General features: G+C 48.2%; 1 protein-coding gene across 1 annotated transcript; it reads left to right on the forward strand.

Annotated features, from left to right (window-relative positions):
- The first annotated feature begins 452 nt into the window (after positions 1 to 452).
- On the forward strand, positions 453 to 3,820 carry MANBAL (mannosidase, beta A, lysosomal-like). The gene is made up of 2 exons (XM_009084878.1): positions 453 to 641; positions 3,225 to 3,820. The coding sequence occupies exons 1-2, from the start codon at positions 492 to 494 to the stop codon at positions 3,330 to 3,332; spliced, it is 258 nt and encodes an 85-aa protein (XP_009083126.1). The 5' UTR covers positions 453 to 491; the 3' UTR covers positions 3,333 to 3,820.
- Positions 3,821 to 12,096: the final 8,276 nt, after the last annotated feature.

Below are 12,096 nucleotides of genomic sequence, written 5' to 3' on the forward strand. Positions count from 1 at the left end.
GTGCCCCGTGCTGAATAAACAAATCCCTGCTACTCAGAGATACAAGGCTGGGAGTAGTTCTTTTCCAGCCTTTTCTCGGCATCATGACCACATACACAGCGTAAGTGAAAATGAGTAATAGTCACCTTGCATGCTTGATCCACTTCAGGGAGAAGTATATTTCTGCTTATTAAACTTCTCCCTTATTTTTTCATGAATATTATTCATATTTTGTGTGTCTTCCCCTCACCTGCAATGGGCTAATACCAGCATTTGAGGACTATTTTTGTAGACAGGTGGTAACAGGTAAATATCCAAATGAAACACAATTTTCATTCTCCTCTTTGTTATTGTATCAAGAATATCTTCAAAAAACCTGCTTGAGGGAGTCTGTCATTTTTGGGTAATGGAAAGTGAATACCAGAAAGCATGATGCAAATAACTACTCTTTTTTTTCCTCCTTGCAGTAACCAGTTTTGTTGAGAGCAGCAGAGGAGGAGGGTGCACTCAGGATGGCTGCAGAGCTGGATTTCTCCCCACCTGAGATCCCTGAGCCCACCTTCATGGAGAATGTGCTACGCTACGGACTCTTCTTTGGAGCCATTTTCCAGCTGATCTGTGTGCTAGCCATAATCCTGCCGTTTTCAAAGTCCCATAAGACAGTAAGCAGTGCTCTTTAATATTGATATAGATGGGCAGAGACAGAGAAAACAGGATGGGAGGGAACACTGAGTAGCTAATGGAGACATTGCAGTCTGCTCCTGGGATTGGTGACAGTTCCATTGTTCATTCTCTTTCCTTCTCTCTAGCTTTCCCACCTCCAGCTTTTGTCTTCTGATCTACCACCAGATAGGAAAGGCAGGAACAAATACCTGAGCCAGGGTCTCTCTGAATATCAGTGAAAAGAGCAAGCTGAAGCACTGGCAAGGAGCTAAATGTACATGATGTTCCTGGCTGCACACAAGAAGGCTTTGTCCCAACCCCATATTGTCATCCTGCTGCTGATTTGCTTCATTAATTGCCAGGCAGGGAGTCCCCTTTGCAGGACCTGCCTTTCAGGAAATGGCTCTGGGCTCTAGTTTGTGTGTGATTTTTGGAAACAAGGTGCAGGTGAAATTTCTGGTATATTCTAACCTGAGAAAGGCAGTTTTCAGTCCTGGCACCCAGTCCTGTGCCCAAGGGTCCTTTGGTGCAGTTAGCACAGGGGAAGGTGAAGGGTTGAGGTAACGCACAGGACTCTGTTATTCTAGGCTGAGGATCTGCCTGGCTTTTCTGGTACAAGAGCTCTGTGAGAGTGGCAGTGCCTGTGCTGCTGGGACAGGTATTTTAGTGCCGGTGATCAGGCTGCAGGTTTGGTGCTTTGATACAGATTTTGTCTAAATGTGTGAGGTATATTTTCAGTAACAACTCAGCATGGGGAGCTGTGTTTTCAGGCTATCTTTATTGTCACGTTTGCTCCCTCCTGTGCAGAGGAAGCATGGAAATTTTCAGCCTGTCTTGGGAAGAGAATGTCTGAGGGTGAGGTATAGTGTGAAAGACACAGTTCATGACCCAACTATTTCGCCTTTAGCTGCTGGTGTGGTGTGACACTATCCTGGCATGGTGCATGCTCCCTCCTGCCTGTCCTGCCCCAGGAGCTGCAGCTTCTGGCAAGGAGATGAGCAGGTGGCTGCTGGTCATGATGCAGTGACATTGCAAGTCTTAGAATCACAGAATCATTAAGGTTGGAAAACACCTCCAAGATCATCGAGGAGGCTGTTATCCTGCAGCCACCAGAGCTCATCTGTCAGAGTCCATGGTTTCCCCAATAAATTTTTGAGAAATACTAAGTAAAGCCATTCTTGAAAGCTGAAAAGAGGGAGAGCTTTGGTTTGGAGTGGGAAATTGAAGACCAGGCCCCCAGTTAAAACGATAAAGCTCAAGGACCTGTTACTGTTTATGTTTGCAAACATGCTTTGATGCTTGCATGCTCTACTTTTTGTTTTCTCCATATGTATACTGTCTTCTGGATTTGCTGTCCATATGGCTAGTTTACAAGGCCATAAACACCAGAGATGTTTACCTCTGTCTACCCCTCCAGATCTTGGGAATGGTGGCTGAGCCTGGGCAGGATATTGAGGAACTTCTCTGCCTTGGAGGCCTCAGACTTTGAAGTCTACCTTGGTTTGGACATTAGAAGGCAGCAGTGTTCACTTTATGGCAGCAGCACACTGCATCCCTGAGTAATAGCTGTGTGTTGCTCCATCCCTGCGGAGCCTGCCAGCTCCCCGTGCGCCGATTACAGCCTGTGGAAAGTCAGCCAAGTCTCCTTCCTTGGAAAGCCACACAGATGTGAGCTGTAATAGCCCAGTAACTTGAGAGACGTTTGAACCAAGCTCTTTGATTAAAAGGATACTGTCAGATGCTGCTTCCCCCTCCATTATCTGGAGCACTGGCTTGGGAGCTTGAAACTAGCACGTCTTGCTCAGCCATTTTTTATGTGTCCTTTTCCAGTTGGCACACTGAGGCTGATAGGAACCAAGATGCTAAAGCAATATTTATACTCAAATGCATTTAATGAAAGGAGGCAATCTGCATGTGTGTGCTTTCTCAGAGGAGACTGGCGCTGTTCCCTCGTGTTTTCACAAGATAACTAGACTTTATTTCCCATGGCTGCAATATTATCTCTCATCTTCCCCAAAGGAAACAAGCAACATATCTAAGCATTTTGTTAGTCCAGGTGAAGAAAGCTTGGCCTGCAATTCCCTCCCTGGATTTGGGGTTTGGTTTAGAGGCTCTGAACTTTATATTCTTACTGCTCTTTTGGGGACTATTTTTTGTCTTGCACATGATAATTATTAATGTTTGGCAGAAATAACCTTCTCAATGTTTGTATGCACCCTGGTGATTATATGGTATCTTTTGCTAATTCAAACAGTTTTCATTTAGTGTTGATTTTCTTTTTCCCTTCAAAGTTGTGTTTGTTTTTCTTCTCCAAAGCCTGTTTTAGACACTTAAGCTTTTAACAGCCTTTCTGGTAACAAGCTGTTTCTGTGCATAAACTCACACTCATCAAAGAGCCCATGCAGAAGGAGCAGAGATGGTGCTGCTCAAGTCTCATTAAATGTGGCCTCAGTTTGATATCAATGTGTTCCAGCAGAGATACCCAGCACTTGCTTCCTCTGGCTTACACTCAGATGCCCAAAGCAAGCTGTCAGCAAATGGTAAGCAAAAGTTACTGACTGTGTCTTAATTGATTCTTGTAGGACTCGGACAGTTTTGAGCCCAATAATTCAGAGACAGTGAAGAAGCCAAAGGCAACTGCTCCACAGATGAGCAAGAAACCCAAGAAGGAATCCAAAAAGAAACGATAAAGTCATGACTGATGAGCCTCAAAAGACCAAATAATCACCTACAATCAAGCTTCCTCAGAGACAACGTCAAAGGCAACTAACTCTATTAAATGGTTTTCTGGCATTGCCATGTTTTACCTTTCAAGGACAAGAGAGAAGGAACTTAGAAGAATGGAAGGGGAGGGATTCTGCCACAGATTTCTCACAAGCAAAGAGGATTTCACATATCCAGGACTTCATTTGACATGATTAATGTGTCAGTCACCATTGAAGTGACTTCTGTCATTGCTGATGGGTAGAGAGGTTGTCCTGGCTCCTCCATGCTGTCTGGGATTTGTAGTAAAGTTCCTGTGGAAGGTGGAGCATGGCTTTGCTGTTTTGGATACCGTTTGTGTTGTGTTTTTTGAAGGCAAAGGGATCAAATGGATCAAGGATACCACACTACCCAGCTTTGTATTCATCTCTGTTGTCATCTAGTCTCAAATACATAGCTGCATTTTATGGCTTAATCATAATGTCTTTGTCATATTCTTTAATTCTTTAGGTAATAACTCACCAGATTCCAGACTGCTGGAGATGAAAGCTTTCATTTCCCCAGCGTCGCTACCTCTGTCTTATTCCCCACCCATGTACTCTTCCTTTCCATTCCCACCTTTGAAAGCAGGTACATTTCAGGGAATTGAGGCTGTGGTGGGGATTGGGATGACTACAAGAATCAGGGATTGGTTTGATGGAAGGTCCAGAATTTAATGGCTGTGCTAATGGGGTTGTTCATGAGAGCTTGGGAAGACCAGGTACTGCATGTTGAAGAGAAGCTGCTGAGGTGGGAGCCTGGGAATGCTGCAGTGGTGGTGTATCAGGCAGCACTGCCTTGCTGTAGCAGGGACAAACCCTCCTGCCAGCAGGCTGATCCCTGACCATGGGCCCTGTTCATAGCACTTGCAGCTTCCCTCCCAGCCTTCCCTGCTCCAGTCTGCTGCATCTCCTCTGGCTCAGTTCTTCCTGAGGGTAAATATGATCTCAGCCTGAGGAGATGTGGTATTTTAAGATCCAAGGGGTGGCAAGCTGGCCGTGTAGCATGACTGTATGGCAAGAGACACAGACACTATGTTCCTTCAGGCTCTGGCTCTCCAGGCCCGGGGACAATCTAGCACTAGATTTAAATATGGCTAGACAGGACTGGAAGGAGATAGGTGGTGACGTAGCCACAGAGTCTCTGTGGGGCAGCTCGAGCTTCCTGATGCCAACTCATGTCCTGGTTTGTTTGATCAGGAGTGAGTCAATGGGAGGAGAACCTGCTCTCTGAGGCGCACCCAGGGTTCAGAGCGGCTTTGAAGGAAGGGCTGCAAGTCTGCCATCCTTTTTGCATACACAGGCTCCCATCCTCGAGTCACAGATGCCTTGTGAGCCCACATGTGTGCTCTGCAACAGCAGCTCAACAACAACACCTTCCACCAGTGCTGAGAACAGCCACATGCTCTGTTCACTTTTGCTTTTGGTGAGGGAGACAGATGGACCCAGTACCAGTGTGATCCTGACCTCTCACTGCTTCCCTGCTCCAGGCTCTCTGCTTCTCTCAGCCAGAGTGCTGACACCAACTTGCATTGCTTAGAGTTCTGCTTTAAATTCTGCATTTTCTTTTCATTTTTCTTTGTTTCTCAGCTACATGACAGCAGTATCAGGCAGACAGAACAAAGCATGGGAGACACAAGCGAACTAAAGTTACTTTGAGATCCCAGTACAAAGAAATGCTACCAAAATTTCCCACGCAAATAACAAACAACAATGTTGTGCTATGAGTTTCCATGACAGACCTGTGCTCTGTCTCTTATCTGCAGGAAAAACACAAGCATTGCCACTGCCCTGGGTAGGTACTGCAGATGACTCCTTCCATTTTAATACAGGAGGGTGGCATTTGTCTTATCCAACAACTCCAGTATTCTGCAGGTTACCTAAAGCAGGGGGTTAATGCTTTGACGGAATCACAGCTGTTGAAAGAGCAGCACAGACATTACCTGAAATACAGAAGCATTTCTACAGCTCAGAACCAGTTAGCAGTGGGCACTGTGTGGCTGCTACCTGAAATAGCAGCTACTACATCAATGTCTACATCCAGCTATTTGCAGGCTGCCTCGCTCATAGAAATCATGGATATTGGGGGTTGGTTTCGTTGGGGGGAAGAGGGATTAAAGTAAAGTCCTCAGTGTGTTCCTAACAGCTTTATACCTATTTGAATGCTTTTGTTTGCTGAACTTAAGAGTATGTTAGAGGTTACCAGTATCTCCTGTATTTTAGTTTGTCTTGAAATGTGTAATAAATGCAATCTCTTTGTTTAAAAAGAAATCTGTTCTTAAAGTTGTGCTGCCTCTTCCCTCACACTCACTGTGAAAGCTGCCAGAACTCTTAGACTATAGGAACACAGAGACATAAATAACCTATTCATTAAAATGATCCATTAAGGGAAATCCTTTCAGATCCTTTAATCTGTGAGAAATTGGTTAGTTAATACTGTCAGGCATGTGTGCATCTGTATCTGTGTTTGACTTGGAAGTAGCAAACTATCTCCCTGTACAGCTTCACCTCCCTGGAAGGAAGGAGGAAACGATGCAGTGACTAAATCAATTTGCCTCTCATGAGAGATTTTGGCTCTGAGAACCCCCATGAAGTTAGCCATAATAAAGGCATCACTTGTTAATAATGCAGCAGGGGATTAGGTGGGGATTCAGAAGGCTGGTAATAGGGATTTTCAGGAGCCTGTCGGTGTGTGACTGTAGCTCAGGTTTGCATGGCTGGAGCATGGCGTTGTCTGGTGGCTCTTCTTGGCTGCGGTGAGACTGGTGTGGTAGCCAAGCTCTGGCAAGTGTCTGTTGGTTCTCTCACCAGAAAACCAAAACAGAGAAGGACTAGTGTGGTGACTCCTTTAATTCCCAACCACTTTTCTCCAGGCTGTTTTGTAATTAACATCCCAAAGGGAGCTCAAGACCTCATTAAGTCAATTTTATTGAAGGGGAGGTTTTCAAAGCTCTGTCTCCAGATACCTGCCAGTAGGCAGCACCTCAGCAGGCCACACCTTGCTCTGCCACCCAAAGCCAGGAGCTGGCTGAGGCCTGGGTTTCCTCGGCCAGTGTATGTTGTTGAGTTCCTCCTGTCCCTCAGCAGACCAAGCCTCAGCTCTGAAGAAACACGGCTGGGAGCTGAGAGTTCCTTGCTTCATTTTTGGTCGTGTTCAAGCAGCTCTGCCCCTCTGGCCACACTCATCTCAAGAGCTGTGGCCATCGCTGTCCCCTTGAGCTGTCCCATGCTCACAATGCATCCTTGTGCTCCTCCAGTGCCAGCAGCACAATCCCTTGAGACAGGCTAATAAGTAGCTCGTGACTGGAGTTCCAGTTCACATAGTTCAATTAAATCCCTGTTAATCTTGTTCAGACCTAATTTACTTTCATTCTCATACACACGCTTCTCTGCCTCAGAGAGATTCTGGTGAGGTTCCCCGCCGACAGGACTGAAGAGCCCGAGGCCATCAGCCCCATCAGGGGACTGATGTTTGCAGAGCAGCCCCTGTGTCGAGTCGATAAACTCAGATTATTTCCCAGCCTGTCATGAAGAATGAAAATACTCCTTCAGTGCCTGGATTTCAGGGAGGGTCAAGCAATCTGACAATGCCTGAGGAGTCGATAAGGAAGCTGTAGGAGGGGAGGACCTGCTCAATGTCTCTATTTCCCAGGGCACTGCTGAACTGTTCCCATGTGCGTGTGTTAATTTTTGGAGAGCTGAGAGCTGGGGTGCTGGACTTCTCTTGGGAGCATCTCTTCCACACTGATACTTCTTTCAGGCAGAAGTTATATTGTTCACAGCCTGTGGCCTGCAGGGATTGAGATGACTGTATTGATTTAGTTGTTTGTTTATTAATCTCACGAGGCATCAGAGACTGACTGCAGTGAGAAAATGGGATGATGAATGGAGAGTGCTGGAGTACAGAGCATGGCTGCGTGCTTGGGGATTAGGGTGACTGCTGGCTTTGGCATTGGGAAGGGATCTGACCCTCCTCTTCTTCATGCAACCAGAAGGGATGATTTGGTTGGGAAGCATTCCCTTTCTCTCTGGCCACAGACAAGGGCTATAATCAGTGTTTGCATTTCTTTGCCAGTTGGCAGTCACTGCAGGTCCAAGGTCTGGCTCTTCTCCTCCAGTAGTTTGTGGCTTCTGAGCAGTGGTTTGTGGGGGTGTTTTCTGGCTTTTGGTACCTGGGCCAGTGTACAGAAGCTGCTCAAAATGTTTCTTGCTTGGGGCAGGCAATTGCAGGGCAATGAACTTGGCTTCCTCCCTCTCCCTTGAAATTCAGCTGATTTTCCCCTTTCATGTTGTTTCGTCCCAGCTTGTGCCTCTTCTGTCACCATAAGTCACCCCATGCCTGCTCTTGTTCTTCCACCCTGTAGACTCAAGCCCAGTGCAGTTTTCTGTCCCTGCAGACACATTTTACCTGACAGTGACAGTGGGTATCACCTGCTGTTACAAGGGATGATGGAAAGAAGGAACAACTGGAAGAGCATCCAAGATGGAAAAAAGTGACCCCTTGTAATCATCCGTGAGGGCTTTTTCAGCCAGCAGATGTAACCGCTGGGGAAGGACAACTCCTTGCCTTGGGAGCCCTAGGTATACCTGGGGGGCTATGCCATGCACATCTGCCTACACCTGAGCCATGAGGAGCCAAACCCATCAAATACCACACTTCCGAGCTCGTGATGAGCGTGTGCTGTGGTGCTGTGCGTGCGCCACACCACCCGCTCCGATCCTGCTCCTCGCCAGCACACGCAGATTTGTCTTGTGCAATCCCAAACGTCTCACTTCCCTCCTCCCAGCCTTCCTGGTTTCATTTAGTGCCCGAAGGCCTCAGTGTGGCTTTGATGCCCCTTGTACCCTGCTTGCTGGAGGCATGAGCAGCCATGCCTCAGGAAATCACAGTCCTGCCTAGGACTGCAGCGATGCAGAGTGGGTGGTTGGAGAAGAGAGGCTGACAGGTTCCTCCACTGCTTCAGTCCAGCCTTTCTGGCTGGCAGGTACAAGGTAAACCTGCTCTGGGTCACATGTGCTCTGCTTTTTAAAAACATCTGTTGCCTGGCTGATGTCTCTTGTGGCACATGAAGAGCTCAGCTCCCAAATGGGGGATGCTATGGGTGGAGGGGTTCAAAGGCTCTCACTTCTTCCTATCTCCAGCTCCAGGCAAGGAGCTGTGTCCCTAGCACTGTGCTCTACTGGAAGTCCTACTTAACATCTCTTCTTTGTGAAACTCTGGATATTCCCATGTTTCTTGCCAGAGGCTGTCCCAGCCTCTGAGCTGAGCTGCCATCTCTGTAAGTGTCAAGTTCAACCAGCCCCAGTTCATGGACTAGAGCCATGGAAGGCATCAGCGCTTGCCTGACACACCTCGCATCTTGCCCAAGCTGAGGCTACAGCCCAGGTGTCCCTGGCTCCAAGGCTGGTTCATACTGCCTTCCCTTTGGCTGCTGCTTCTGCAAAAGCCATCCCAAGCTTACAACTACAACTTCATCTTGCCAGAAGCCAAAGTCCAGAGTGTGACAGACACCAGCGAGCTCTCGCGGCAAAGCTGCTCCTGCTGCTCCGGGAACCAACTCCAGACACTTCCTGCTGTTGTTTGTGCCTCCACTCTGGCAACACAGGCAGGAGCTGTGCTGGAGCCATGCTGCCAGCATGGAGCTTGTGGAGTCACATCCCTGTGTCTCCCCAAGAGCAGCTCTTGCTCATCACCATGCACTGGGTGTGCCCATGCTGCAGCTGAAGAGCTGGACCAGGGCTGCTAGGGTCTGCGTGGGGGAGGGTCCTCATGGCTGTGGTCCCCACTGAGTGGCTACTTGTGATGCTGTGGTGGCTTCTTTGATGGCTGAAGCAGCTGTCCCTCAGTGTCAGGCCTCTGTGGTGAGTGGAATCACAGGGGGAGCAGTTTTGGAGAGAAGGGGAGAAGCTGCAACCATATCTGTCCCCTCCTTCCCCCTCATTTAACTCGCTTTAAGCTGAGCACAGATCCAAACATACGGTTTACATTTTTCAGATTCAGACTTTGGCCTCCTCAGCCCAACCCTTGCTCAAAGGACCAAGACTGGATGATTAAGTGGAAACACCCTTGTGTCTGCTCTGGCTCTGCTTGCTCAGGCTGCAGACAGCAAGGGTGCTGGCAGGGAGGCAACGGCAGAGCCCCAGGGCAGGGTCGCCTGGATGGGGCTAGTAGAGCTGTGCACTAGCCATCCATCCCTCCACTGCTCTGCTAGCAGAGCAAGCTGGAACCAGGGCTGTAAATCTCATCTGGACGAGGTTCCTTGGGCTCTTTTCTAAGACTGGCCAAAAAGCAGAATTTCCATGCTGGGAGATGCTAACCTCTTGTGTGTGGCTTTTCTGCTGAGCTGAGGAAAGAGGCAGAAAGTGTCGGAATTTTTCCCAAATGAGCTATTCCAAGATACCTAACTCAGATTGTGTTGAAACATTGTATTTTATCAGTCAGAAATCTGACAGGAAATGTTGAGCCTTTATTGAACATGCAGATAATTTCAGCCCACAGCTGTTGAACTCGGTGCCTCCTTATTAAATATTTGCATGTCACCGAGTCAGTGGTTTCCCCCGCAGTCCTTTCCCCCAGGGAATTTTGCAATGACACTTCCTGGCTGGGGTTAAGGGCCCCTTTTGCACAGCACATTGTCACCACAGTGATGGACATGACAGGTCCTGAGTCCTTCTGATGACTTATCAGCCGCCTCTTTTTGTCCTACAGCCTGCAGGACACTGGCGATCGCTGCTCAGCTCCTGCAGCCCTGATGCTCAGTGTGGGAGAGAATGGCCAGAATTAGCATTTCTACCATGAAATATTGCCAAATGGCTCGTACTGCAGGGGTTATTCTGGTCAATCCCCCTTAGTAAATCAGCTCCTGAGCTCATAACTGCAGCTTCCCTAACAGGGCTGGTGGTGCCGATCGTTTCCCATCACACACTCAGTGTTTTCAGGGCTGTAAAGCTCAATGATTGTAAAATCTCAGGGCAAGAGCTGTGGCTGCCTCTGTCTGTCCAGCATCTCAAACACAACCATTATAGTATTAATAGTAATAACTCCTGCAACTATATTTGGAGTTTGCAGTGAACAAAATGCAGCCTCAGGAACAGAATCCAACAGACAAAACTTATTCACGCGTGCCAAGGGGATGCTTAAAAATAAATCTGGCTGGAGATGAATAGATGTTTTGTTGTAAATCCACAGTTACATTGGAGGGGTCAGGGCTCAGGACAAATGCTGGGCCCAACAAGCACCCTCTTACCTGGCAGGAGGATTTCAGGAGCCCTGTGGAGTAGTTTGATCTGCACACCTGGAGGTGGAGAGAGCCATGTACTTACTTACTCATGAGCGTGACAGCGTCTGCCCACAGTAACTCTCATTCTTCTTGTTCCTGATGAAACTTGTGTAAAGGTCAGCAAGAAAACACAGAGATACCTGAGCGTGTCTTCATTTCTTGTTAAAATATCATTTCAAGTCATCCTGTAATAACTGAGCCACCAGAAATATTCAGTGCTACTATTTTTTGTAAGTTGAAAGTACCTGGTTTTCAGTTTCTGTAACCCTGTTCCTCTCCCGGGGGTGGGTTTTATCAGTGCTATTTAAAACTGAAGAGAAAGAATCATCTCAAGAAAATCAGTCTCAGACAAGAGACTGAAATCCCTGCTTGGGTTAAAAAATACCATGATTGTGCATTAGGCTGTTGAAAGACAAATACTTGGAGTGAGGCAGGAGGCAAAGAGAAGTGGGTGGCCAAGGGTGTCCATTAGGCTCAGGACCTCGTGGCTGAGCTGAGGTGTGCTGTGTTGCTTAAATGGTCTTAAATCGCATTATCGCCCGCGCTGCATGTTTAATGTCAGAGTCCTGTGAGGGCACATTCCTGAATCCAAGCCCAAAAGATGAGAGTCTGGGTTTAGAGAGTGTCTATTTGTCATTTTAGATTTGCACATTGGCATCTTCTTCGAAGAAGAGATTCTCTTGTGGACTTGGTCCAGCGTGTTGAAAGGTGCTGTGGGTGTTTGCCTTCCAGCAAGGGACCAGCACCACTGGAGATGGAAACTCCAATTGTAGCACAGCCTGTGGAAAAGGAGTTGATTGCAAAAGAGAAAAACAAAATACAAATATTTATAAGTCATAATTGCATCTTAGATTTGGGTCTGGATCCAGTAGAGGCTGAGTCATCCTCACCAGCTCACCCAGGGCTGGGGCCAGGTCCTCACTCCCCCGGGGTGCTCTCCCCTCCAGCAGCACTCCAGGCATGTGGAGCGAGTGCTCCTGGGATCAGGAGGGAGAGAGGAGTGTCCCTGTACCCCTGAGCAGCACAGCGGGGGGAAGGTGTGGGGCTCCCCAGGCATTGCCCTGCCTCCTCTTTGCCCTACAGTATGTCCGTAGGAGTGAGCAGAGCAGTACCCGAGGCTGCCACACACCTCCGGGTTAATTCTTTAATCCCGCATCAGACATTAGGTCGAGGAATCCCTCCCTACACCTCTCCAGATAGCAGAGCCAGATGGATAGCGGAGCGGGGGCTATGAATTAACACCCCCAAAAAGCCCCAGTACAAACGGGGCTGCAGTGGGATGCTCCGGCAAGGAGCACGCAGAGATGCTACCCCCAGCCCCGGGGGTGTGCGGGGAGCCGGGGCCGCCCTCGCCCAGCTCTGGGACGGAGCCGGGAGGGAAAACATCGGCCCTTCCCCGCTGCGGGGACCTTATCAGCAGCGGCTCCTCCCAG

The sequence above is a fragment of the Acanthisitta chloris genome, unplaced genomic scaffold (assembly GCF_000695815.1).
Source record: "Acanthisitta chloris isolate BGI_N310 unplaced genomic scaffold, ASM69581v1 scaffold16901, whole genome shotgun sequence".
Taxonomy (NCBI): Eukaryota; Metazoa; Chordata; class Aves; order Passeriformes; family Acanthisittidae; genus Acanthisitta; species Acanthisitta chloris.

What these genes read in the sequence shown, in the direction of transcription:
- MANBAL (XM_009084878.1), top strand. Translation starts at nt 492, where the DNA reads ATGGCTGCAGAGCTGGATTTCTCCCCACCTGAGATCCCTGAGCCCACC. An exon ending in TTTCAAAGTCCCATAAGACA is followed by an intron (nt 642 to 3,224) that starts GTAAGCAGTGCT and finishes TGATTCTTGTAG; the next exon opens with GACTCGGACAGTTTTGAGCC.